Below are 27,012 nucleotides of genomic sequence, written 5' to 3' on the forward strand. Positions count from 1 at the left end.
GGCCGTTTTTGCCTTGGGAAGAGGATACCTAGAATCAGACTGGTCGCTCCTCGTAATCTGCCCCACAATTTTCTTATTTATGTTCCTTTTGCAGAAAAAAAAAACAAAGCTGCGTGACATCTTTTCCTCTCTGCAGCATAATACTGTAGATCATTCTTCTACTTCTGTAAAAGCCTCATCAGAGAGCAGATACAGATACTTTAGCTCGGGCCCTGCTTCGAATATTCCTTTCTATCAGCGTGACTCCATTCGTGGGAGGGGTGGGGGCCCCAAATGATGCAGCTCTTTTCTGAAGAGGCTGGGCTGGAGCTGTCTTTGCCACTTGGTTTTGCAGGCTGTGAATAAAGGATGGCGAAGATTTCTGCCTTACTCAAACGGGCTGCCTAACCTCCCAGATTTCCTATCTTGTCTCTACGTCTCTGGACTCTCGTTAGGCTGTCCCTGTTCTTGGAGGGGCCTGGCATCCAGATCAGAAGTGAGAGAGGGTTGTTGCTATCCATCCGTGTCTGAGAGTTAATGCATATTGATGAGGGAGGCTGATCCCACGGCTCATTCAAGCTCTCTGCAAAGAGGAGAGGCAGTCCAGTGACTAGGAACAGCGCGCGGTGTTCCTCCCGCACAGACAGCTGCTGGCCGGTTCCTCTTGCCGAATTGGTTTTCCTTCCTTCCCTCCATCACTTGGGCCTACCGGATGGGATGCTGAGGTGAGCGGAGTGTTGCCAGCACGCTCAGGTGCGTATTTGTGGAGGCTGGGATGGGCTAGGAGAACCAGAGGTGTCTCCTGGGCAAGGGCTTCAAAGGTGCTTTCTCCTATTGTCTGCTGTGAAAGGCCCAGCAGATCATACCTTTTCAACTCCCCACATTATCACCCTTCCACAGTAGCCTGTCATTGGGGTGGGGTAATGTTGTGTTTCTCAAAAAAAAAAAAAAAAGGATGAGATGCTGAGCGTTCCTGACAGGTGGATGCATGTTTAGGCAACTGGGGAGATGCTGGAATGAGGACAGCGCCGTCTTTGTGCATGGGAACAAGGTTGCTCTGTTTGGAGGAAGGCATCTATAGGGGACTGCCTCTTTGCCTATAGATTAAGGCTGCATTCCATGGCTCAGAGAAGAGAGGGCTCGCCTTTTGTTCAAGTGACAGCTGGGCTGTGGGATACCAGGCGTGTGTTTGTACAGGTGGGAAATGTCTCCGTACATTGAATGGCTGGACTGAAAGGGAAGGAGAGATGTGACCAGGGTTATTTGCGGAGACAAAGAGGTAGGAGGGGGGCTCTGCGATGAGGCCTGCAATATCTGAGCAGCCAGGTTTTTATTTAGGGGGCTGCATGGAGCAGGGGTACGGGTGCTCCTGTGGCAAGGATGCTGGGGCATTGAGCTGGGTTTTGGAAATAACATCATTAGAGGCTCATGATTTCTAGCATTAGACATGGGTGGGAAGCCAATCAGTGATTTCAGGACTTGGCAGAGGCTGGGATGCCTGCTTGTGAAGTGTGTGTGTGTGTGTGTGTGTGTGTGTGTGTGTGTTATGTGAGAACCTGTGTGGGAAGCTCTGAGAAGGAGGATCAGGTATATAATATGATCTGCAGGAGCAGGTGGGTGTACTTGCAAGGTGCTGTTTGGTTGGTGGTGAGGCAGAAGGGATGTTAAAGTGACTATGGACTATTCTGGAGAAGCTGAACTCTGCATCTCTGCAGATGGATGCTGCAAAAGCAAAATGAGAAAGGGACGAGGCCATGATTTGTAGGTGTCTTCATTGATTTTTGAAGATCAGCATTAAAATAGGTCTTTGTTGCTACTTCTTGTAAAGGAAAGCAAGTTTTTGGTGTCATCCTTCCTTAAATAGCATAACGTTGATGTGAACTATACCAGGAGGAAGTAATAGTTCAAAGAAGCTGGGCCAGGACTAAAATCAGGAACTAGTGTCTTCTGAAGTCCCATGATTTGGACAGGGCTTATTGATGACACCCTCACTGGCCTTTTAGGAACACCAGCCAAGTGAAATTCAGCTATCCTCACTCACATCATCATCCCTGGTGTAAATCTGTCTATGTTGCTATGTCGTTATGCTATGCATTATAATGCTGGATCTCAGTTGCCTCAGGTTGTTGCTGGCTGATAGTCACCACTGCCAGACTAGTTCTGCTGTACTCAGCAAAAGAGGGGTCCCCAATGGTGCTTTTCCCCATCATCTTCTCAAACTTGCTGGTAGCTCTGTCCAAGGATAATGGATGACGAGGCTTTTCCATCTAGGCCTCTGAGCCTTTCATTTCATAGCTAGAAATCAGATATATTGAAGGAACTGTCCTAAGAATAAGTCATTGCAAAATTGAGTCAGTAATTACAAGTCATAATGTCTGTTTCTCCACTCTTATTGTATAAAATGAGTGATATATTTAGTGAGGTTATTGTATGAAAAAGAAAAGGAAAGAAAGAAAAAGAAAGAAAAGAAAAAGAAAAAGAAAGAAAGAAGGGAGGGAGGGAGGGAGGGAGGGAGGGAGGCAGGAAGGAAGGAAGGAAGGAAAGAAGGAAGGAAGGAAGGAAGGAAGGAAGGAAGGAAGGAAGGAAGGAAGGAAGGAAGGAAGGAAAGAACAGACCTATTGTACTTAACTGAGCCTTAATAAGCCTCTATTAACCATTTCCTAGTAATTCTCTCTCCCTATATTGTGCTTTGCTTGTTTTGTTTTGGAGACACTAAAATGTTGACTGCACGTTCCTAGATCTAAAACTCAACTCCCTCTCCAAAGTCAGGAGAAGTTAAATTACAGAGTGGGCGGATGGCTCTGTTCTTTCCCAGTTGCAAATGTGACCTCCTGCTGGGTGGTGCATGGCATGAAACTTGCTGTACAAAGCTGAGCTCTTGGTCTGAACATGTTGGATGGACTATTCAATCCAGTTTAATAACAGCTGTCAGAAGAAAGAGCCAGGAGCTCTGAGTGTACCCATCAGCTGTTACTAGGATAGACTGTGCAGATATATGATATTCTACCCTCTGTAACCAATTACATCACATTATATTATAAAGTATTTTTGTTTATAACATAGCAATTCTTTCTAAATTTGCATGGGCCTGTATATATTAGCATATGTAAATACACATGTCTTTTGTTTTCCTTTTCCATGCTGCAGCTCTTCTCTCTTTTTGGAGAGATTGAAGTAGCTATCTAAGTGCCTCGCTTGCTATTTTCCATCTTGCATTTGCCAAGATGCTTTTTCAATGGCTTCTAACTTACTGAAACACAATATTTTTTTTTGCCCTTGTTCATCTTGGCTTTTAAGTTGACAGGCGATGAGCTACCGTCTGGCCAATCCATCTAGCACAAAGCTGATGCAGCAAAGCAGACCTTTCCAACTGGATGTGATTGGGAAGAGGTCTTAAACTTCTAGAATTCCTAGCCCACATAGAATTCTCATTTTGGGAGTTCTGATTGATTGCCACCCCATTTTAAGGAAAGCTTGGGACTTCTGCAGGTCAGATGGGAGATTTGTCTTGCTTGTTGTCTTCCCCGTTATGACACCTGGCTTGGTTTGCATGTTGGAATCCCCCAAATGTGCTTTCTCCATTCCTTGACCCTACAGGATCATCAGTGAGGGATCTTGTAGTTGGGATGTTGGGAAATGTGTCCTGTCACAAATCAGCATGGTGTTGACCTTGGATGACTTTCTCTGTGTCAGTCTTTCTTCCTCTCCTTCAATGAGTCACCTCTTTCCAGTCTCTGCTCTTAATTCATTGGCCAAAAAGAGCCAATAAGCAAGCAGGTAGCAATAACAAGGAAGACAGGGAGAAAGTTGCAGGTCCAGGAAGTGATTCCTGCAGCCCTTCATTTGGGAGTGTAAACTTTGGCACATGCCAATCCTCCTAACCTCTGTCCCTGGGTGAGGGGTCTTCTTTAAACCTTCTGTCTCTGGGAAGGAGTTGTGGTGACTCTCATGAACCCAAAAGCCATAAGACTTTCCTAAATAGCTGCATGAGAAGAACCTCAGATTAGGGTGGGACACTAATGTGTGTCTTCTTCCAAAATATGATGGGGAATGTGGCATGTTTTAGGACTTTTTAAATACAGAGATGCATAAAGGAAAATGGATGGCCGTGCCAGGCAGATTTCATATTTCAATTCTTTTCCTTTGACGTCCATCTTCAGTTGCTTTTGTCACTTCATAATGACCAAGGGGAATTGGAAGCTTATATAAAATAAAGTAGTAATTGGAAGGCCAACTTGTATTTTGCTGCCTGTCCAGAAACTGACCATTTCATTATATCTGGAGGTCAGTGGGAGAGGAAGGTACTGGTAGTCCTTGACTTACAACAGTTCATTTAGTGACCGTTCAAAGTTACAACTGCACTGAAATATGTGACATGACCATTTTTCATAGTTATGGCCTTTGCAGCATCCCCATGATCATGTGATCAAAATTCAGATGCTTGGCAACTGGTTCATGTTTATGATCTTTGCTGTGTCCCAAGGTCATGTGATCCCCTTTTGCAACTTCTGACCAGCAAAGTCAACAGGGAAACCAGATTCACTTAACAACTAGGTTACTAATCTATCAACTGCAGTGATTCACTTACCAACTATGAGACAAGTCATAAAATGGGGCAAAACGTACTTAACAAATGTCTCACTTAACAATGGGAAATTGGGGCTCCATTGTAGTTGTAAGTCAAGGACCACCTGTAGTTAGAATAAAAAATGGAAGAGGTGGAAAGATCAGTGGTTGATAATGTGGATGGCAGGGAGAATCTCTGAATGCCTGCAATAGATTCAGGTCTGCTGAATCTGATGGAGGCCTCCTGGTAGTAGTCAGGGAGACAACAACTGGTGCCTGGTGGCTCAGCAGACTGATAGCATTGTGATTAACACCAGCTGTCTGCAATTACTGTAAGTTCGAATCTCACCAGGCTCAAGGTTGACTCAGCCTTCCATCCTTTCTAAGGTAGGTAAAATGAGGACCCAGTTTGTGGGGGCAATAAGCTGACTTTGTATAAATATACAAAAGTATGAAGGCTATTGCTTAATGCATTGTAAGCCGCCCTGAGTCTCCGGAGAAGGGCGGCATATAAATCAAATTAAAAAAAAAAAACCTGTGTTGTCCTGTTTGCAAGAGGAATAATGAAAGTGATTGGTGCTGTAGAGTAGTGGTCCCCAATCTTTTGAGCCAGTAGTGGGTCTCAATTTCATTCGCTGCCGGTTCGCTTGTGGGTGTGTGCGTGTGCACGCACAACGCTTCTGCACAGAGACGTCCAGGCAGGTGGGCGGAGCCTCCTGCCGCCGCCGCTACCGGTTCACCTGATCTGGGGCAAACTGGTAGCAACCCACCACTGTTTGCACTTTCCATAGTGGGCGTGGCAGGGGGGAGAGGAGGTGATTCTGGGCGCACAGTGTATGCAGCGGACATGCGTGCCTCCATTTGCCACTCACCCAAATTGAGCTTTGTGCATGAGCTCCTGCCACTCGCACATGTGAAGCTGCACGTTGCTTGCATGGCCCGGCTCCAAATAGCCCGTGGCCCAGAGGTTGGGGACCCCATAAATAAGATACAGAGGGGACTTCCAGTGAGATGATGATGTAAGAGGCTGCACCTAGATGAGCTCCATCTGATAATTTTAAATTTTATTCCATATATAAATATTGGGTAGGAGGGTTTTTTTTTAAATTGAAACACACAGCTATGATTTGCTACCTTTGTAGTTTTTAACTATGAGGGATGCAGTATCCAGTTCGGTCACTCTGTGTGTTGACTATTAGCCGCTCTGTTAATTGCTTGGGGTATATCATAATGGAGATAATCTACACTTCATACCCCAGTGATTAGTAGCGATTGCACAATCTTTGCGGATGCCATACGCTAGATAAATAAATAAGTAAGCTATGATTTGACAGCCACAAGTTAAGTCTGCTGTATAAGTGCAGTGTGCTGATAACAAAAAATGTAAACTAAAGGTGGAAATGTCTTATCTCACAAAATTTACTTTATCTCTCCCAGTTATAATCCAGGCAGCCAGTTAGTAAAGCTGAGAGTACTAATTTAAGCAGGATGGAAAAACAATTGAGAATATAATGAGTCGGAGGGCTGTAGTAGTTATGATTGAAATACTTAAAATGGTCTTCACAAGAGGGCTTCTGTTCTACAACAGAGCAGTAGGGATGTTAGAGATTTGGACCTCAGCGCTTAGGCAGAATTGCCTAGGCAATTCAGGTATAATTCAACTTCTTAGCCTACAGTGATACATTCATCCCACTGTATTGCTAAGAAGAGATTTGTATCTTCTGTTTTCCTGCTAGCCTTGAGGAATATTTCCTTTGCAGAGGAAAAAAAAGAGGCAGGACAGAAATTTTTGGAAAAAGTTCTCTTTTCTGATTTGTCTTTTTTTCAATTTCCTGGGTCTTGATATTTGTAGAGGCTAGGGAAATGGAAATAAACCAGGCTGGTCTAGAACCCTTCTTGGCTAATCATCTGATTACTGCGCATGAAATTCCTGATTGCCCAGGGATTCCAGGTAAAGGGATATCCCTTTACCTGGAATCCCTTAGCTGAACAGAGATGATACTGCCTTAAGTAGATAGAATGATAATGATGATGCGGTTTTTATTCATGAAAGAATAAGGCAGGGAAAAGAACCAACAAAATAATAACTTGTTTGACCAATAGAAACTTGAGACTCATCCAGGAAGATGGAAATTATCTCAAGTAACATCTGAAGATATTACAGGTGCCCAGTAAGGTAGTTTCTTTAATCCATAGTTTATATACTTGAAATATTTAATCCTTGAAAAAAGGTGTTTAATCTCTTTGTCGTCCTGCCTGGTATGTCAATCACTTTACAAGAATTTTCCTACAGCCTGATCAGAGTTCTGATCCCACTTTGGTGAGTAAAGTTTTCCAATTGTGGTTCCTCAATTCTGTTCTCCTGGGTAGTTGCCACATCTACGAAAATGATGCTTTGCTTTTCAGTGAGTGTGATACAGAGGTCTTCAAACTTGGCAGCTTTAAGACTTGTGGACTTCAACTCCCAGAATTCTCCAGCCAGCATAGCATAGCATAGTCCACAAGTCTTAAAGCTGCCAAGTTTGAAGACCTCTGGTGTATAAGGTACCATCCAGAGATGGTAATCACTCTGTAAGTGAAAAGACCGTAACATTTTAACATCATCATTTTCAAGAATGGAAGTTAAATTCTTGCACAGTTAAATGTCTATGGCGATTCTCAGTCCTCCAGGTCTTGCTTGTCCCAAAGGTGCTTTTTTTCAAGAGGCAACTGGACTTTCTGGTTTTTCTTTGAAGATGCTTAGCTTCTCATCCAAGAAACTCCTTCAGCTCTTGCATAGATGCCCTTAGTATTACTAGTGTTGGTTTCACAGTCCGCCAAATGTTCAGACTGGATTTGGCATTTTTGTCTACCTATTGAGTCCTTCCCAAGGACTTGGGATAGGCAAATGTGACTCTTTGATGGTGCTAAAGGTATTGTCACAAACGGTAAGCTGTTCCAAGTAAAGCTCCCTTTTGTGACTGATTGATGGTGATTTTGTCAGTGCTGATGTTCCCATGCCTTCATTGCAAGAACATTTCTTGCAATCTAAATCTTTTAACTGGAGGTATAGAGACTGTCTAAATGCAATGCCAGCAGCAAGTGGTACACAGTACTGCTTCTTTTCCATCCCATGCTGCTGCTCCCCTCCTAAAGACGACCACGGATCATTAATGCAGCATGAACACCCCAAATTTGTTTTTTAAAATAGTGCATGTAAACCATCAAAGACGAGCTGTATGGAAGACCACCTGCGAAATTCATAGATTTCAGTCTGAGTTTCACAATCTGACAATCAGTTGCTTATCCAAATGATCCTGGCTTCCAGAAAAGTTGCAGAATGCTTTAAATTCATCTGCAGATCCTTGAAATGGCAACAACAGTTGTTTCTTTGTGCCCCAAGGTGGGAGGGAGGAAAGAGGGGGAGTTGTCACAGCAACAGAACTGCAGCCCAATCGTGACGCCTTTTCTTTGCAGTGACTGTGGTGACAATAGAGCAATTTTAATCCAGAAGGAGAGCCGAGGCGCCTATCCATCAATCAGCAAAGAAATCTGGATGGAGCCAGCAGAGCCAGCAGGCAGCCTTTTTAAAAAGCTCTGGTTTACAGAACTTTGCCTTCGTCCCAGGCTGTGTCTGGGGTAATGAATTTGTCTGCTAGATGGCAATATTCAAATAAGTTAATGGTTCCCTTCGGAAATTAAATTGGTTCAGCTTTCCCTGCCCTTGCCCCTAAATTTATCAAATCAAAGCAGAATGCTTGGAGGCAATCTGGATTTAGCTGGCAGGGGAACCTTCAGAGGCAATATTATTTGTGTTTTTACTGCTAGCGTCAAGCAGCTGCAACTCAGCTCCTACAAGGGACTCAAATGACTTTTCTTAAGGTGGATTATTATAGGCAAGATCATACTTTTCAATTAAGGCAGCTTGTGAACCTCTTCACACTGTAGCATTGTCTTTGCTTGAAAGCTAGATTTCCCTGGATATTCAATTGGACATGAATTCAATTGCTTAAATTAGAGCTGGATCCCCCCCCATGTCCTTGAACTTGAGAAGTTGAGTCATCAGAGAATCGCTGCAGAGGGAGGATAATTCTTCCTTTTTGATTTTGGTAAAAAAGATGGCGTTTTGGCCACCAAGGTGGATCTGACTCTGAACTTTAGCTCAATATAATTAAGCTGGTATTTTCAAATATAAAATTGCCCAAGCATTTCCCTTCTTCCTTTTTGTGATGGGGTGATGGGGTGGGGGTATTGTTATCCTTAATTACTGCAACATTCTGCCTGGTTCAAGAGAATATTCAGCAAAATATATGGCTTTCTGTTCCTCACCAAAAGGGGCTGATTGCAACTATGGTGGATAATTTCAGAGAATCATTGTTTGCTTGGTTTCAAAGAACATACGAAAGAGCACAGTTGTATGTGCATTAGTCTTCCTGATCAGAATATTATTCTGTTAGAGATATGGTAGTTATAGGTGGGAATTCTCTATCCTTAACTCACACCATTCATTTGTTGTAGTTCTTCTTTACATTGTGTGCAAATACCGTATAATGTGAGGATGAGAAGTTTCATCTTCAAAATCATGGTACTCTACTGTCTTCTTTGGGACAGCTGCTGCTTCTGTTCTATCATATTTTATTTACATATTTATTTGTATCCTGACTTTATTATTTTTACAAAAACTGAAGGCAGCAAACTATCCAACACATCTTCCTTTTCCTGTTTTCCAAACAACAGCCCTGGGAAGTGAGTTGGGCTGAGAAAGAGTGACTGGCCCCAAAATCACCCAGCTGGCTTTCATGCCAAAGGCAGGACTAGAACTCATAGTCTCCTAGTGATTGATCCAAAGTCACCTAGCTGGCTTTCATGGCTAAGGTGAGACTTTTACTCATGGTTCTCCGCTTTCTAGCTTGGTGCCTTAACCACGAGACCAAACTGGGGCTGGTTGAGATTAGATATTATTAGTTCTTCTGCTGTTGGAATCAGTTGTTTTATTTATTATTAAATTATAACATTTCTATCCATTAACCTTAAACATGATTCCAAAGAAGAGTGGCATTAATTGTCCCCCCCCCAACATAACTATTTTCTATAAGTTGGAAACAAATAACAGTTTGGTAAAAACTATTTGAAAATGTTAAAAAAGCCTCTAAAAACTCTAATTCTAAAAAGATACAATAATACCATTTTAAGTGAAGCACTGGATGAAGAGGTATAAAGAGGTATTAGACTGGTGCTGAAAGCTTTAAAAAGCTTGGTAGTCAATTGTAACAAACAAGGAAGAAATGGTATTATGAAGAAATGTTTGGTATCTTATTAGGGTTTTTTTCTGTCTCTCCTTTCTTTTTCTCCTGCTATTTTCAGCAGCAAAAACCTCTATGGTAACTAAACACCAGGAAGCAAAAGCTTATCTTTTTTGCTACCCTTGCATAAAAGTGTTTTCCTGAAACAGTTGAACCAAGATAATTGGAACCTAGGATAATTTTCACTCCATGCAATGTGACATAATCAATGCTCTACTGTTGGTGCCAGGGTTGACTATTGCCTCATTTATGTTCCTTCTCTTACAGAGGCCAGCCTTCTTCCATTTGCCAATTCAACATGGAAGCCCCTCTTGTAAGCCTAGATGAAGAGTTTGAAGATCTGAGGCCATGCTACATAGCAGATAGGGAAGAGAAAGCTCATTATTTTTATGGCTCTTCAGCTCAGCACTTGGAAGATCCTTCTCTTTCTGAGCTTGAGAACTTCTCTTCTGAGATCATCAGCTTCAAGTCCATGGAAGATTTGGTCAATGAATTTGATGAGAAGCTCAACATTTGCTTTCGGAATTACAATGCCAAAACAGAGAACTTGGCTCCCGTGAAGAATCATTTCCAGATCCAGGAAGAAGAGGAGAATCTGCAGGATGAAGAGTAAGTCAAGAAATGAACAGTCATAGAAACTGTTTCTGGTTAGCACTTTCTCAGTGTTTTCTACCTAAAGACATCTAATAGAACATCTGCTGAGTCAAAGAGATACCAGCTTTTCTTCTTCCTTTTTATTATTTTTATTTCCACTTTATTGAAAGTGATTTATTTTTAGGTCCCCTTTATTGAAATTGAATTATGGACTCAAATTATTTGAAGGGCTCCAAGTTGAGAAAAACTGACTTGGTATAAAGCATCTATTCAGACAGATGTAAAATTGTGTCCATTAAAAACAAAACATCCCAAAGATGCAATTGCATTTTTGTGCAACTTTTAAAGAAAACAGCTGCAATTGGATGTAAAAGCAAGAAACAGTCCAAAAATTCAAACAAAGAAGCAAAACTAAATTTATAGATTCTTCCTTTGTTAGTGTAACAATTGTGTTTTTTAGTTTTTGTTCCCTAGATCAGGGGTCTCTGGTCTGGGTCCATGGCCTATTAGGAACTGGGCTGTGCAAGCGAGCAAAGCTATATCTATGCATGTGCAGGATCTAGGTAGCATGTGAAACCATACCCCTATCAGTAGTCCTTGACTTATGATTATTTGTTAACAATGGTTCAAAGTGATGATACCCTCTTGGAAAAGTGATTTATGACCTGTCTGTGAAGTTGGGACAATTGCACCACCCCTGTGGTTACATGATTGCAATCCAGACACTTGGCAACTGGCTCTCAATTATGACCAGTTGCGGCATCCTGCAATCATGTGATCACAATTTGCAACCTTCCCAGCTGATTTCCCACAAGCAACATCAATTGGGGAAGCTGGATTCGCTTAACAATCACAGTAAACATTGTCCTAAAATTGGGTCTGGTCATGTGATGATTCATTTAACAACCATATCACTTAGTGACCAAAATTCCCATCCAAATTGTGGTTGTAAGTTGAGGACCACCTATAATTACTATTATAATAATTTCTAAATTTGCAGCTTTATAGTTGAATTAGCATGGGAAACTTTTGTGCAAATTTCTGTTGGCTTGGTGCATTTCTGTTTTTATTACTAATTAGCTAAATATTAGTGGCGACATTAAGGTGGCAAATAATTTAGGTACTATTTTACAATTATCAGTGTGCATGGTTTATGCAAATTTGGGAGGCAGGAGGGACCAGCAACAGTTGATTTTCTGTCCAAGAAAATCCAATATCTCATTCAGAAACAGAAGTCTGACTTCTGTCTGTATTCCAACAAGGAACAGATTTTCATAATTTTTGTCCTTCTGGCTGTTGATCTGTTACTGACCTGCTGTGCTCCACGCAGCTGGGAGGATTTGGGTTTTTCTTTCTTTATTTTGGCTCAATCCCAGATATGCAGTTGTTTGCTTTTTACTTGAATAGACACATTGTTTACTGTTATAAAGACATGTGAACAGATGTGAACTTTTCCAAAACCAGGATATTAAAAATACATTATCTGATAACACTCTAGGTATGGTCCAACGCTTGCAGAAATCAGCCAGTAAACTCTTTAATGGGATTCTAGTGAAGGTCACCCCATAGAATGGGATACTGAAATTGCTCTGTGAAATGCAACTCTCCTATTTGGGGAAATAAACTGGATTTGCTTGCCTACGAGCCTAGCCCGGACATATGAATCTCAGGCTGTTAGATCAAGACTGTGCCTATCTTCTGGTCTTTAGGAGATTGGGCTGTAATCCCATCAGTTTCAAAAAGACTCCAGCCTGTTGGCTTCTGAGCCGAGATAATTCTAGTTCCTTCCTTTTGATGGGAAGTGTCAGATCATTGGCATGCACTCTCCAGTTTTAAAATAGAACCAGTTGCATCCAGTTGAATCATCGTTACTGTCAGGACCAACCAGGCTGATGATTCAGGAGGTGCACATTCTATCATAGTCATGGCTGAATCTGAAAAAGAGAATCTGCAGCTGTACTATCATTGATCTGGCTCAGTTTTCACTCTTTACTTGTCCGTCTCTTGGGGTTTGAATGACAGAAGACTGGAAACTGCCACCCAGTTAGCCAATGATTGTCCTTGATTCTGTGATGGGACTTTACTTGGTCCACACTTGGTCCAATACGTGAAGATCTGCCATTCGAGTTCTTTTGAATGAACAGCAGCCCTGAGCCATAACATGACAATTGCCTTAATAACTACAGGTATTATATAAAACCACACAGGCAGCTTTATAAACACAATTTTATAAAATGGAATAAGAGCCCCCACCTTAAGCAAAGCCCTCAGCTATCATCAGATTGAAATCCACAAAATATATTTTTTGCTTTGTAAGATAAACATTGCTACTGTATTAGCAATGTTAGTATGAATAACAATGTTTAATAACAACAATCATAGCAATAATATTATTATTATTTATTGGATTTATATGCCGCCCTCTCTCCGAAGGACTCAGGGTGGCTCACATCAATGAAACAATCCAATAAATACATATTAAAACAGACTAAAAGAGACTAAAAACCAATTTAAAACAGTAGACCCCATCAGTCCTGGCTAGGGCGTTTAAACAGCCAGGTCTTAAGCTCACAGCGGAAGGTACGAAGGTCAGGGAACAGCCAAAGACCCACGGGAAGTTGATTCCAAAGGGTGGGCGCGGCCACAGAGAAGGCTCTACCCCTGGGGGTTGCCAGCCGACATTGTCTAGCCGATGGCACCCTGAGTAGGCCTTCTCTTATCCTGGCATAAGAGACAGATAAACATTTCTTTTTCTAGTCCATGACTAGGAAACAAAGACAACCAAAATATATATCATTCAAACTCACAGCAGAAAAAGAAAAAACAAATAGATCTCAATAGAGATAAATAGATAGATAATAGATAAATAAATTATTTATTTATTTATCTAAATAAATCTATCTAAAGTAGAGAATGATAAATCAAGAGAGATTAACATTTACATACTAATCCAAAGAGATAATCAAAAAGCCAAAAAGAAAACAGAAAGACCAAAACACCTCCTCACCAGCAATCAACACCCAGATAAGCAAAGATCAACACCACAATTAACACTAGACCAAAAATCAAGGAGCAAACAATACCCAATCAAGGAACTATCGACTCAGACAAACAAGCTAGCAGTAAACAACAGCCTCATTAAGGTAACACCAAGACCACAATCACCAACACTGGGCAAACCAGTAGCATGCAATATGACAGCAGACCTCACTCCTTTACTAGGACTAAATATTTTACCTAGTTGGGTCCAGAAGTGCCTGCAAGCAAATAAAACCAAGTTCAGAAAGTATAAAAGACCCCATAGCTCAACCCTGAGCTACAAACACTTTCTTCTATCAATAAATCAATAGTTTTTAAATGAGGCTAATATCAAGGGACAGGTTTTCCATTTCTCTCTCTCTAAAACCTATTTATCTTAGTCATAGTGACTTATTTCATTTCTTTTTCATTATTTTCTTCATATGTTAAGTCCAAGGGTCAGATAATGCTGGTTTTAAGAGACCGATGGAGTAGAACTCACTTTCTGCTCTTCTTCTTTTCCTCCTGAGAGGTGAGGACAATCCCTGTTCACTGAGTCATAGTTTATCACATGCTCCCATTTTTTGTGGTGTCTTTATAAACAATGTGATGAAACACATAATGAGAGATGTCTGCTATCCATAAATATAAAGATGCAGACCAAAAGGCACATTGTGATGCTTCCATCTGGAATGGGGTGATCAGTCGTGAGTGATTTCCCAAGGATATTTTAGGAATCTGTTAGAAAATATGTGGGAAGATTAATATTTTTATTGACATGGACTAAAGCAATCTTTATTGGTTAGCTAAATCTATGCACAAGATCCTCTGACATTTTTATTCGTTCCACTTCCTGTCTATGTTGCCACAGAATTATTTTCTCTTTGATTTCTTGAGGACAATTTCAGCCATTTTGGAGAGAATAGACATGGAACCGGAAACTAATATCTGAAGAAAATACATTCAATAAATAGAATTAATTGGATTTAGAACTTAATTTGTAGCTGAGCCAGGAGACCTCAGAGTGGCCTGAAGTGATATGACACATCTTTCGGCAGCTCACATTCTTTGCAGTTTTGCTCCTTGGCTGTCAAAACATAAATAACAGAGATTGGTCTCACAATATTGAAAATAGATGAATGTATTACTATTGACTTTTTTTTACCAGAGTAGAGACATGAAATTAAGAACAGAAATTTTGTAAACAAATATCCTGGTGGTTACAGGTAAAGGAAAGGCCCCCAAAATGTTTTCTGATGCTTGTGTTAGAATTCATTCAGTCTTTAATTAGCAGATCCTAAAGCAACCAATTATGTTTGTAGAAGATCTTGATTAAATTAGGAATCCTTCCAAATACAAGCTTTACACCGATCCAAGATTGGTGTTCCCCTGAATGATTCTAGGGGATTCTAGTGGTGTTCATGTGAAGTCTGTTTAACTTTAGAAGGTAATGGCATGATTACTGCTTCAGAAAAAACATGACACCTACATTTCTGCATTTCTTTTTTAGCTGCAGTGTGTGAACTGCTGTCTTACTCCATTTTCCAGTCCTTCCATTTTCTCCCCCCTCCTTTCCTTAAGTGTTGGGATGTTTTGCTGCCTATTCTGTTTGGTTCTATTGCACACCTGCAGAGTGGCAAACATAGCTAGGGAAAAACAAAGAAGCAGACAGGACACCAACAATTATTAATGCTGGTCTGTTGGGTAATGGGAGAGTACGCACAAGGAAAGTGAAGACCCTCATGATGTACTGTGAAGTTGTACAAAAATATTACTGTTGGGGGAAACAAAACCAGTGCCTCTTGTAAAAGGGATTTTATATCTACTTTTGTGAAGCTATGCTTAATATAAAATAATGTCAAGGTAAAGAAAGTATGCTAGATACTTTAAATTCAGTCCACTATTTCTTAGCTGAGAAATATTTTTAATGTTCAACTCCTATAAAAACCCTCCTCTCTTTTTTTAACACCATTGGGCTAGATCTGGACCAAGTCATCTTAGACTTCAAATTAAATCAGGTCTAACACATTTTAGCTTGGATGTATTTATATGAGGGGTCCTTGGTGCTCTCTGAGTTTTTCTTCCTGACGTTTCATTACCCAAACTAGGTAACATCATCAGTGCACTTCCTGCTGTGTTTGAACTCTGTAGACCAAGCTAACAGCCTTGAGGGAAGCATCTCTGCTGTCAAGACAGATTCTCTATATTAACCCTTCTTGCTTTCTTCTGCAGGGTCTGGGATGCTTTAACGGACAATTATATCCCATCCATCACCGAGGACTTGAGGGATCCCAACATTGAAGTGCTCAATGGCAATATCTCCGACACAGAGGTAGTTACCTGGATGGGCCTGTCTCAACCTTCCCCTCCATTACTCATAAGATAACACAGGGGGTATGCTTGGGCTGAAGCTCTGTTTAAAATCCAACAAACAGGAATGACTGTCTTAAAAATTAAAATAACATTTGGCTGTCTTTTCACAAGGCAGAACCTAAGAATATGCCCAAAATCCTTCCTGACTTCCCAAGTTTCCATAAATAATATTATTTCCATGTTTATGTTGGGTATTCTTAAAAAAAATAGTTGGAATCATAGACATTCCCATTCCTTCCTTCTCCCCTGTTTCTTTTAAATCTGAAAAATATGAGTGAAATTTAGCTGGCACGGGTCTGTTTCAGTTAACACAGAACCATTTCATAATGTACAGTAGCTTTCATTGTTGATGTCTGTCCTCTATTAGCAGTAAACCAGTTGATGCTCTGCACAACAACTTCCCTTAATGCAACTTTAGTGTTCCCAGCCACAGTGGGAATTGAACATCTGAAGGGCACCAGATTGAGGAAAATGGTTTTAGTGAGATGGGATTTAAGTTCTGATAGAGAAGCTCAGTGTCCCAGCTGTGGTGGAGATTTGGATGTTTGGGAGAAGAAAAAAATATGATCTCTTACCTAATCTGTGGGGGGAGGGGGAGGGTGCGTGTAGCCTAGAAGGCTTAATTGGACCTTTCTCTTCTTTATGTCACAAAAACCTTTCTTTGAATAAAATTTCTGGGTATGATTTTGCTCCTGGGCAAGTATTTTTAATAACTACAATAGTCACCGAGAAGGCTGAATCCATTTTTGGGGTACTGCTTTGAAGGAATCTGGTTTTGAGGGATGTGTAGTGGGTACCAAACATTCATGAGCTCCATGACAGGATCATCAAACATGCGAAGCTCTTTGTTGGATCCAGAGTACATATAAATGTCAGTGTCCAGTGAGTGACCATTTTCTATTGAAAGAAAAACATGACATAGACATGTGGGCTTGAAATCCCCTTAAACCGATGCAAACTCAGAGGCTCTTTAGAGGGAATGCTCTCCTGTGTAGTCTTCTGAGTCTCCTAATATTTAGGAGTTTGGCTTCCACTTCTCTCAACCAATACAGCCAATGACAAGGGATTGCTGCAGTTGTAATCCTAAACATCTGAAGAGTATCTGGTAGCTCCCCTGCCATAAACTCATCTTCTGTGGTCAGATGTGCTATACTTTAACCTGATGATGGAAGGAGCCATTGGCTTAGAGCTCATCAGATCCTTCAGGAGCCTTAAAGACCCAACATGGAACTAAGGAGAAATTTTCTGACAGTGAGAACAATTATTCAATAGAACAGCCTGCCTTCCAGAGTTGTGGGTGCTTCATCACTGGAGATTTTCAAGAGGAGATTAAATAGCTATTTGTCTGGAATGAAATAAGGACTCCTGTTTTAGGCAGGCGGCTGGACTAGAAGATCTCTTACAGCTCTATGATCCTATGTAGGGCACTGCTGGCAGAGGCACTGGTAAATCAGGACCCCTTCCAGATTGTTGGGTGCTTAGATGACCTCGCATCAACTAATGTCATCCAGTGTGGACTTCCCACGCCAGTAAGATGGCACTTCAGTACATCCCTCTTCCAGGAAAGGCAACTTGAACCATCTCCCATAACCTTTTGGGAGCCCTTCAGTAGCCATCTTTTCCTGTGCAGTGAGTTATGCAATTGACACTCCAGGAAACAGAGAAGTTGAGAACATCAGCTGATGCAGCAATTCAGCAGAATAAATTGCTGCAGCCAGGGAAATGGTGAGATGAGCACATATTGATTGCCTTTCAAAATCAAAGTCGTGAGACAGCAAGGGCAATCTGGAGAGGACTTTGGCTTGAATGGAATGGCGAGAAAGGATTTCCAGATAACAAGGCAGATTCCATACTACTATCACCTCTTCCTCCCGCCTTCCCCAATATCTGTCCAGATTGCTGCCTCAGAAGAGAGATGTCCCATTTTCTTTTAGTTTGCCTCTCTTTACAGCAATATTTTCCAACCTTGGCCATTTTAAGATGTGTGGACTGCAGCTCCCAGAATTCCCCAGACAGCTCTGCTTTGCTGACTAGCGCATTCTGGGAATTGAAGTCTACATGTCTTAAAATGTCCAATGTTGGAAAATACTGCTTTACAGGAAATGCAAGGTAACTGGGTGGAATTTGTCTATTTGGAAACATTTCACAAACACAAACACAAACACACCCCAAAGGCTATGTTCAACTTTGAAGAGGCACAGTCTCTTTGACTGATGGCCTAACCCTGCGGTAAGCTTCAAATTTTGAACTTTTTCCCCCTAGCTGTTACTTTAAATTATTTCTGTGTTCCTGCTGTCTGGCTGTAAGGTCACTTGAGGACACGTTCGGAAATTAAAATGGCAACTAGATTTGGCCGGCAAATTTCAGCAGGTATTAACGCTTCCTTGTAGGCTTGCCAGTTCCCCCTATAAGGAATGGAGATAATGCTGACACTAAGGGGAAAAATCCCTCCTCTTAAAAGCCCCTCCAAGTTATTTCTTAGGACAATTTTGCTTGGCTCAAGAAATCTCTCCCATTTCTTGCAAAATTCCTTCTCCCAGATCTTGACAGAAGTAATCCAGTCAAGTATGCTCAGTGAGTGTGTGTGTGTGTGTGTGTGTGTGTGTGTGTGTGTGTGTGTGTGTGTTAGGAAAACACAATCTGGAGTTTGAGAAATGCCATAGATCCATTAAAAGATAGAGCTTCATTTTTTGAAGTGAAAGGTAAAAAAGGAGAAGGTTTTCTTCGTCCAGTTGTGTCCAACTCTAGGGGTGGGGTACTTATCTCCGTTTCCTAGCCGAGGGAGCCATTGTTGTCCAAAGATGCTTCTATAGTCATGTGTCTGGCATGATTATACACTAAGTTGCACAGAACTTGTTACTTTCCCACCAAAGTGTACCTATTTATCTACTTGCCCACCTAGAATTTCAAACTGCTAGGTGGGCAGGAGCTGAGACAATAATGGGAGCCCTCCCTGTAATGTGGTGCTTGGATCGTGAACTGCCATCCTTCCAGTCAACAGACCCAGTGTCATAACTGTTCAGCTGCAATCCCTCAATTGTATGTGCTATAAGAATTGGTGTGAGATTCCTTCTTCTCCCTCAATCTGTAAATCACAACAACAACCTACATGGGACCCATATTTGCTACTGAAGCTGCATGCGGTTTGTTTTCTTCCTTTTTTCAGATCCATGAGAAGGAGGAAGAAGAACTTAATGAGAAGAGTGAAAACGATTCTGGTATTAATGAAGAACCTCTACTCACAGCCGATCAGGTAGAAGCAAACCCCCCCTCCTGACCTTCCCTATGGGAAATATTGGAAATAAGATCAGGGATTGCTTCTAGCTACTGCAGTAGTAGAAACCCCCTCCCCCCCGTTTAGTTATTCCATCCAAACAAAAACAAAAAATCAATAAAAAAATAGAAGATCCTTAGATAAAGGAAAGGTTAGAAATTTTCTAACCAAACACCTTTCAATGTTCTTAGGCCAGAATTTGTACATTCATAAGTTCATAAAGAGAGCCAGTTTGGTGTAGTGATTAAAATATCAGGCTAGAAACTGGGAGACTGTGAATTCTAGTGCTGCCTTGGGCACAAAGCCAACTGGATGAATAGAATGGAATAACAGAGTTGGAAGGGACCTTGGAGGTCTTGTAGTCCAATCCCCTGTTTAGGCAGGAAACCCTACACCACTTCTGACAAATGATTATCCAATCTCTTCTTAAAAACTTCCAGTGTTGGAGCATTCACAACTTCTGGAGGCAAGTTGTTCCACTGATTAATTGTTCTCACTGTCAGGAAATTTCTCCTTAGTTCTAAGTTGCTTTTCTCCTTGATTAGTTTCTCTCACAGCCCTAGAAAGGAGGCAATGGCAAACCACTTTTGAAAAAAACACGTCTTGCCAAGAAAGCTGCAGGGACTTGCCCAGGCAGTCTCCAAGAATCAGATCCGATTGAATGGAAAGAAGAAAGTTCATAAAGTCACTTTAAATAGATTAGTGTTCCAAAAAAGAAGTATGCATTTAAACCTCCACTGTTTTCATTGTGTTATTTGTTTGTAAAAAGTTAACTGAAGTTTTGCTAAAACCAAAGAGCCTGGCGGAGGGGTAAAGAAACGTTTATTGAACGTTTGTTGTTTTGGTGCATTATGCTATTGTTAGCAGCAGCAGGATGAATATGAACTCTGCTTTTGAAGAGAATAGAAGATGCAGGGAAAGGTGTTCAAAAGAGGAGAAATAGGGAAAACGGTGGACAATTTATTCTCCTAATAGATTTTGCCAGTAGACTTTCAGATCATCTTTGTCAGGCAGAATCTTTGGCCACCGTTTCATTTAAATAGACTTTAATATATGTCTTGGGCTTGGGCTTTTGTGATGAGTCAATTTATTCCATGCTGAGCCATCCTTCATTGGGCCTCTAACTTTTTGCTAGAAATGAGCTGCAGTTCGTTGAGTGGCTGTAAGCATCTGGCTGTTCCAAGTGATGGTTTTTGCAGTAAGGGTGATCTATGTATGTACATGTGTACATATTTGTGTGTCATGGAGGTCCTTTTTCAACATATAAGTGCGGATCAACAGTTTGACCTCTTTTTCCCACAAGAATTTGCTCTCTAGATCATGGGTCCCAACACTTGGTCCGTGGCATGCCAGCAACCGGACCATGCAAACAGGTGATGCCCCACCCGTGGGATGAAGGCAAAACCACGCCCACTCTGGTCCATGGTCCTTTCTCCAAGAAATCAGTCCCTGGTGCACAAAAGGTTGGGGCAGCTACCCTAGATTCTAATCCCCATAGGACTTACAGGCAGACCTTGAGACTCAGCCAGCATTTGGACAGCTCCTCTCTAGAATGGAAGGAGATGGGTCATTAATACAGGTAGTTCTCGACTTATGATCTTAAGGGAGCCTGCTCCTCACAGTTGTAAGGTACGGTGGTCATAAAATGGGTTGACTGACCTGATTCTATGACCTTTTTAAGGTCATAGTTATTAAACAAATGCAGCTGTCATTAAGTGAACCAATGGTTCACTGAGGGAATTGAAAACTTGAAGTAAATGCCAGTTTTTGGCAAAACCTCATAAAAGCCATCATGATGATACGCAGCTGTACATCTCCACCCCAGGCCATCCCAACGATGCCCTTGAAGTGATGTCCCGGTGCCTGGAGGCCGTGCGGATCTGGATGGGGAATAACAGGCTTCAACTCAATCCTTCCAAGACTGAGTGGCTGTGGCTTCCGGCGTCCCGATATAGCCAGCTGGTGTCAACGCTGGCTATTGGGGGTGAATCATTGGCCTCCACAGAGAGGGCTCGCAACTTGGGCGTCCTCCTGGATACACGGCTGTCTTTGGAAGAGCATATGACGGCCGTGGCCAGGGGGGCTTTTTATCAGGTCCGCCTGATTCGCCAGTTGCAGCCCTTTCTGGATTGGGACTCTTTACGCACAGTCACTCAGGCGCTTGTCTGCCTGGGTAGTCCGCCTGGACTACTGCAATGCTCTCTACATGGGGCTCCCCTTGAGGAGCACCCGGAGGCTCCAACTGGTGCAGAATGTGGCCGCGTGGGGGATTATGGGTGCAAGAGGGCGCTCCCATGTGATGCCTCTCCTGCGCGAGCTGCATTGGCTTCCAGTGGTCTTCCGGGTGTGCTTCAAGGTGTTGGTCACCATCTTTAAAGCGCTCCATGGCATCGGACCTGGGTATTTGCGAGACCGCCTTCTGCCGCCGATAGCCTCCCACCAACCAGTACACTCCCAAAGAGAGGGTGCCGTCAGCCAGGCAATGTCGGCTGGCGACCCCCAGGGGGAGGGCCTTCTCTGTGGCAGCACCTGCCCTCTGGAACGATCTGCTCCCGGAGATATGAAGGATACCAGATCTCCGAGCCTTTTGCCGTGCCCTAAAAACTTTTCTTTTCCATCAAGCAGGGCTGGCGTGAACACCCCCCCCCCCTTTTTAGCTCTTTTTTTAGCTCTTTCTAGCTTTTTAAGTGTAAATTGGGTTTTAATTGGATTGTTTTAAATTGTGGGCCAAAGCTGTATAATTCTTTTAATTGATTTTAAATTTTGTATTGGTATGTTTTTTATCCTTGGCTGTGCACCGCCCTGAGTCCAATAGGAGAAGGGCGGTATATAAATTGAAATAATAATAATAATAATAATAATAATAATAATAATAATAATAATAATAATAATAATAATAATAATAATAATGCGATACTGCAAACAGCCACAAATTCTTGTCACAAAGCCTGTGTTATTGATGGGGTGGATAGAATTGCCAGTCAGAGCCTCTCTCAATAAATAATTCTGACTTCTATCTGTCTATCACATCTCTCTCTCATCTATCTATCTATCTATCTATCTATCTATCTATCTATCTATCTATCTATCTATCTATCATCTGTCACCTATCCTGATATTTTCATGTGTTCCTGTGTGTATGCCTGGATTCCCAAATGCAATACATGCACATACATGTGCACACAAATATTAAATGATAAGTAGACAAAAGTAAAATAAAGCAAAGTATTGCAGCACCAATACTAGTGGGTGGGTGAGGAGATAGAGTCTATCAACCGAGTCTTCATTAACATCAAGACCTGACTTTTCTATCTACTTCTGCCTTGGACAAAGAGAGTGCAAAGAGAGCACTTCTCAGCATAGAGGCCCACATGGTTTCAATGACAAGAAAGAAGCACAACCCACCTCCATATAAGAATGCTTGTTCAGATTGCTATATACATTTGAGATCCGGCTGATTTTACTGGTGTTTGTGCGCTAATTTGCCAATGTTATGGGTATTGCATAATTTATGACAAGATAACAAATGGCACAGCATATGGCTGAGACCATCTCCCATTGGCCAATTGTAGGGATGATTTGTTATGAAACAAATCAGTTGCATCAGTTTCCTAGCATAAAAAAGAGATTAGGAGATGTATTGCATAATCTTGTGGAACAGAATTATTAATTTCCTGTGCATGATCAGATATGCAAGTTTTTCCCAGTGTGGCTCTCTCTGGTTAGATATTTGGACTACAATTCCAACACCAAGTATAGGGTAGATTAACAGTGTCCATTCAAATAGAATATAGAATATAACAGAGTTAGAAGGGACCTTCAGTGTCTTCTAGCCGAATCCCCCTGCTTAGGCAGGAAACCCTACACCACTTCAGACAAATGGTTATCCAATCTCTTCTTAAAAACTTTCAGTGTTGGAGCATTTACAACTTCTGAAGGCAACTTCTGTTCCATTGGTTGATTGTTCTCACTGTCAGAAAATTTATCCTTATTTCTAGGTTGAATCTCTCCTTAATTAGTTTCTATCCATTATTCCTTGTCTGGTCTTCAGGTGCTTTGGAGAATAGCTTGACCCCCTCCTCTCTGTGACAGCCCCTCAAATATTGGAACCTTGCTATCATGTCATCTCTGGTCCTTCTCTTCTCTTCGCTAGACTAGCCATGCCCAATTCCAGCAACTGTTCATTGTATATTTTAGCCTCCAGTCCCCCATCTTTGTTGCCCTTCTCTGCACTCTTTCTAGAGTCTCAACATCTTTTTTACATCATGGGATGTTAAATAGTGGGAGGTTAAAAAGAAATTTGGTTAATTCTTGATATGCTGGGCTGGAATGTAATACAATTACCACATTTTGATCAGTTTCCAAGTTAGCCATTCCCTGTGTGTGTCAACTTGTATAAACTTATGTTCAACCTTGACATCTGTCCTCTGTGTTTCCTAATTTAAGGCTAGTTTTTGAAGGAGGGGGAGGCATCTTGAACTGTTTTAAGAATGCACATCCTTGTAGATTAGTCATCCCCAGCCTAAAGCACTCAGGTGTGTTGGCAACAGCTAGCATTGTTCAATGTTGGTGTGACTATAATGGCCCCTCCAGATGGAGATAGTTTTACTCACCCAGGGGCCATGAAGCAGGGGAAGCCTGTCTTAGATTATAAACCATTGCAGCCAACTGTAAGCAAAGTGTCTGTGTAGCTTTGGTAGGAAGCCAAGATATAACTCTGTGAATTAAGAAGCTGGAATGTGATCTTCATTTATTATTTCATTACTGCATGTATGTCTTGGTGAGCTGAATAATTCAGCCTCCATTAAAGATATTTAAATCTCCCAAAGCAACTTTCCCCCCCAACCTGCCATTTTCCATTTTCCAAATGTTTTGGACTGCAAGTATGATGGGCAAAACAATTCTGGCTAGAGATTCTGGAACCGTAGCCCAAAGACATCTGTGGATGGCAGTTAAAAAAAAATGCAACATTTGCTAAGAGCATTGGCGTAAAGTTTTAGTTCTGCAATTGGCTTGGCAGATAAGAATGTTTATCTGTCTCAATTTCCTACGTCCATTTACTGTCCATTAATTGAAGTCCTTATGGGTTTGTGGAATTAGAGATTTTTCAGCTGCAGTGGTTGTCTTTATATTCCTGGTGCTAATTCAGCCTTAGATCATGCAGTACTGCCTCCTCTCATACATATTTGCTGTCCTAATCACAGCAGACATCCAAGAAAACAAGAAGTCAAAGTGTCATTAATCAGGTCTAATGCAAGGGAAAAACGGGGTTGGGTTCCTGGTCAGAATCTTGGAAACAAGGATACTTTAGTCCAGTGTTTTTCAATCCTGGCAAATTTAAGATGTGTGGACCTCAACTTCCAGGATTCATAGTTGGGGAATTCTATCCACACATCTTAAAGTTGCCAAGTTTGAAAAACACTACTCTAGTCCTCATTGATTTCTGAATACATTAAGGCAGGTCTATGTCAATTGTTTGATCCTTTTTTTCATAAACTCTTAATGGATGGACTAATATCTAGCTTGAGATAAAGCTGGAATATCTGCCGTGTTTGACTACTTTTCCCAGGTTTAGAGAAATTTATGGCATCTACCCAGTTACAGTACTTAGAATTGCTTGAAGTCAAGTAAAATCTGCGGGTGAATCAAGGCAGATGGCTACAAGGATAAGGTCTTTTTAAGGGTGAGCCACTGGTAGGTATGGTTGGCCTCCATAATGATGTCTTTCTGGTGATTTGTGAAGCCATTTCCCCTTCTTTCAAGCATTTATATAATTGATTTTAAATTTAACTCCTTGTGTTGGCTTTTTTTTATTCTCTATTCACAACTCTGATCTGTGCTTCTCTTATTCTTTTGATTGCTGTATGTGCTACTTATTTGGAAAAATGTTGTAATCTGTCCAGAGAACTGGAGTTTGGGATGATTCAAAACAATTCTAGGAGGTGAATTCAGCTCCTGGAATTCTTAGCAAAGTGGCTGGGGAATTCTGGGAGTTGTAATCCAGACATTTTAAAGTTGCAAGATTGAGAAATACTGCTTTAGAGACTGCAAGGGGTATCAAAGCTGGATGTGTGTGCATGTACAGTGATTATGTATGCAAGGATGAACAATAAAATGTTTAGGTTGGAAGTACCAGGGCTCCAGATACCAGCTGCAGGAGATAGAGACAGAAGAGAAAGGTATTGGCCCTGATTCTCCCTGCCTTTAGGAAGATTCTGAAAACATGGCTCTGATATTGTCCCTTGGACTCCAGCAACGGTGGGACCCCTGACAATGGCTGCCTTGAACTGACATAGAATGAATTCTGCTGCTGATTGTGATTTCCTGGTTTTTCTTTAAAACTGATAATGGATAGTTTTTATGTTTTAACTAATTTTAACTTGTTTTTATTGGATTGTTTTTACCTGTTTTGAGCTACACAAAGTCACTTAGATAAGATGGGTAGCCATACAAATTGAATCAATAATAATAAAGAGTCCCTTGGGAGTTGGGCGGCATAGAAATGCAAGAAAATAAATAAATAAATAAAATAATAATAATGCAATTTGAGAACCACTTGAATACCATCAGCATTGACCAAATCATCATCAGTCGATTGCAAAAGGTGTCTTTACTTGGAACTGTCACGTGTAAATGCCTTACCCACACAAGTAGGTACACATGACCCAGGAATGCAAGGGTTAACTCACATAATCCATACATCCACCTCCCCCCTAGACCATTCCTTACCTCAGTCTCCGCCTCCCAGATATATAAGGTTGCTCCACGCTGCTCCAGATGTTCTTGCTGATGATCGCTGTAATGAGAAGATCAATGTTAATAAAAGGCTACCTGTTTAAATATTAAATGAGTCTATGTCTGTTATTGGGTCCGATCCTTGAGATTAGTAACAAAATGGTAGCAGAGGATGGTTTGATGACCCAATAACAAGAAGATATGCCAGAAAGACGAATCGCAACCGAAGAAAAGAGGAAACCAAACACCCGAGTGCGAACCAAAAGTATGGCGGCACAGCTGTCCCCTCATGGCAACCTCCCTGCGGGAATGCCAGAGAGACCCGACGCCAAGGCTGACCTCGAGACCGCAACGATGGACGATGGATAGGGGATCGGAGACCAGATCAGCCAAGAAACCGACACACAAGGGAGCAACAAACTGCGACTCGATATACTGAGATTACTGAGATCGCCCACGGCCGATGAGGACCTCATCGCGAACCTCCAAAGCCTGATCCAGGACCATGGAGCAGCGAGAGGAGATCACGACCAAAGCCCAGAACCTGATGACCATGGCTTGGTAAGAAACTCGCCCCCAGCCGAAGCCCTAACTGACTACGAAGAGCCCGATCTCGTGCCAAATTTTGAATGGTGGCCATCTTTGTCCGAGCAGCCCAGCAAGATGGCCGACCACTGACCAATCGAAGGCCAATTCAAAATGGCCGGCGTGAAATGCATGCACCCCCCAAACAAGCGGAGAAGACGAACCCTATGAAGATGAGGGGTCCGACCTTGACCTCGGAACATCCCCAATTGAGCGGCAGATTGAACAGGCCATAAGGACCCTCACCGCTGCCTTCTGCTCCGATCTAAAAATCCCTAAGAACAAACCGAAGGCGCAGAAAGGGACAAGGGACGAAGGGGAGAAGCACCGAGTCACCCACACGAGGGATGTGGACGCCACTGCCAGCCCACCGACATTGCTGCACCCCCCGAGAACACAACACCACCCACCGCAGAGGCCGCGAATGCCGGAGCACAGAGACCAGAGCAGATACTCACCGCAGATGCAGGACCACCCGAGCAGGCTGGATCTTCATCAGGACAAGATTGCGACGACCCGACCACCTCCGGTTCACCGCTGGACACACAAGGTCGAAACCGAGGCCTACCCGACAGAGAGAGATCTCTACGCGGGAGCTATGGCTAC

General features: G+C 42.0%; 1 protein-coding gene across 2 annotated transcripts in view; it reads left to right on the top strand.

The window, feature by feature from the left end:
* Nucleotides 1-572: 572 nt before the first annotated feature.
* FEZ1 (fasciculation and elongation protein zeta 1) overlaps nucleotides 573-27,012 on the top strand; it is a 50,148-nt gene continuing 23,708 nt past the window's right edge. For both annotated transcript variants that reach the window (XM_070952345.1, XM_070952346.1), the window contains exons 1-4: nucleotides 573-732; nucleotides 10,095-10,436; nucleotides 15,672-15,771; nucleotides 18,979-19,065. In XM_070952345.1, coding sequence (XP_070808446.1) covers nucleotides 10,126-10,436; nucleotides 15,672-15,771; nucleotides 18,979-19,065 — 498 coding nt within the window. In that variant the 5' untranslated portion in view covers nucleotides 573-732; nucleotides 10,095-10,125. The remainder of the gene's footprint in view (nucleotides 733-10,094; nucleotides 10,437-15,671; nucleotides 15,772-18,978; nucleotides 19,066-27,012) is intronic.

This window comes from Pituophis catenifer, unplaced genomic scaffold, assembly GCF_029215685.1.
Source record: "Pituophis catenifer annectens isolate HBS135680 unplaced genomic scaffold, rPitCat1.0.hap2 SCAF_12, whole genome shotgun sequence".
Classification (NCBI taxonomy): Eukaryota; Metazoa; Chordata; class Lepidosauria; order Squamata; family Colubridae; genus Pituophis; species Pituophis catenifer.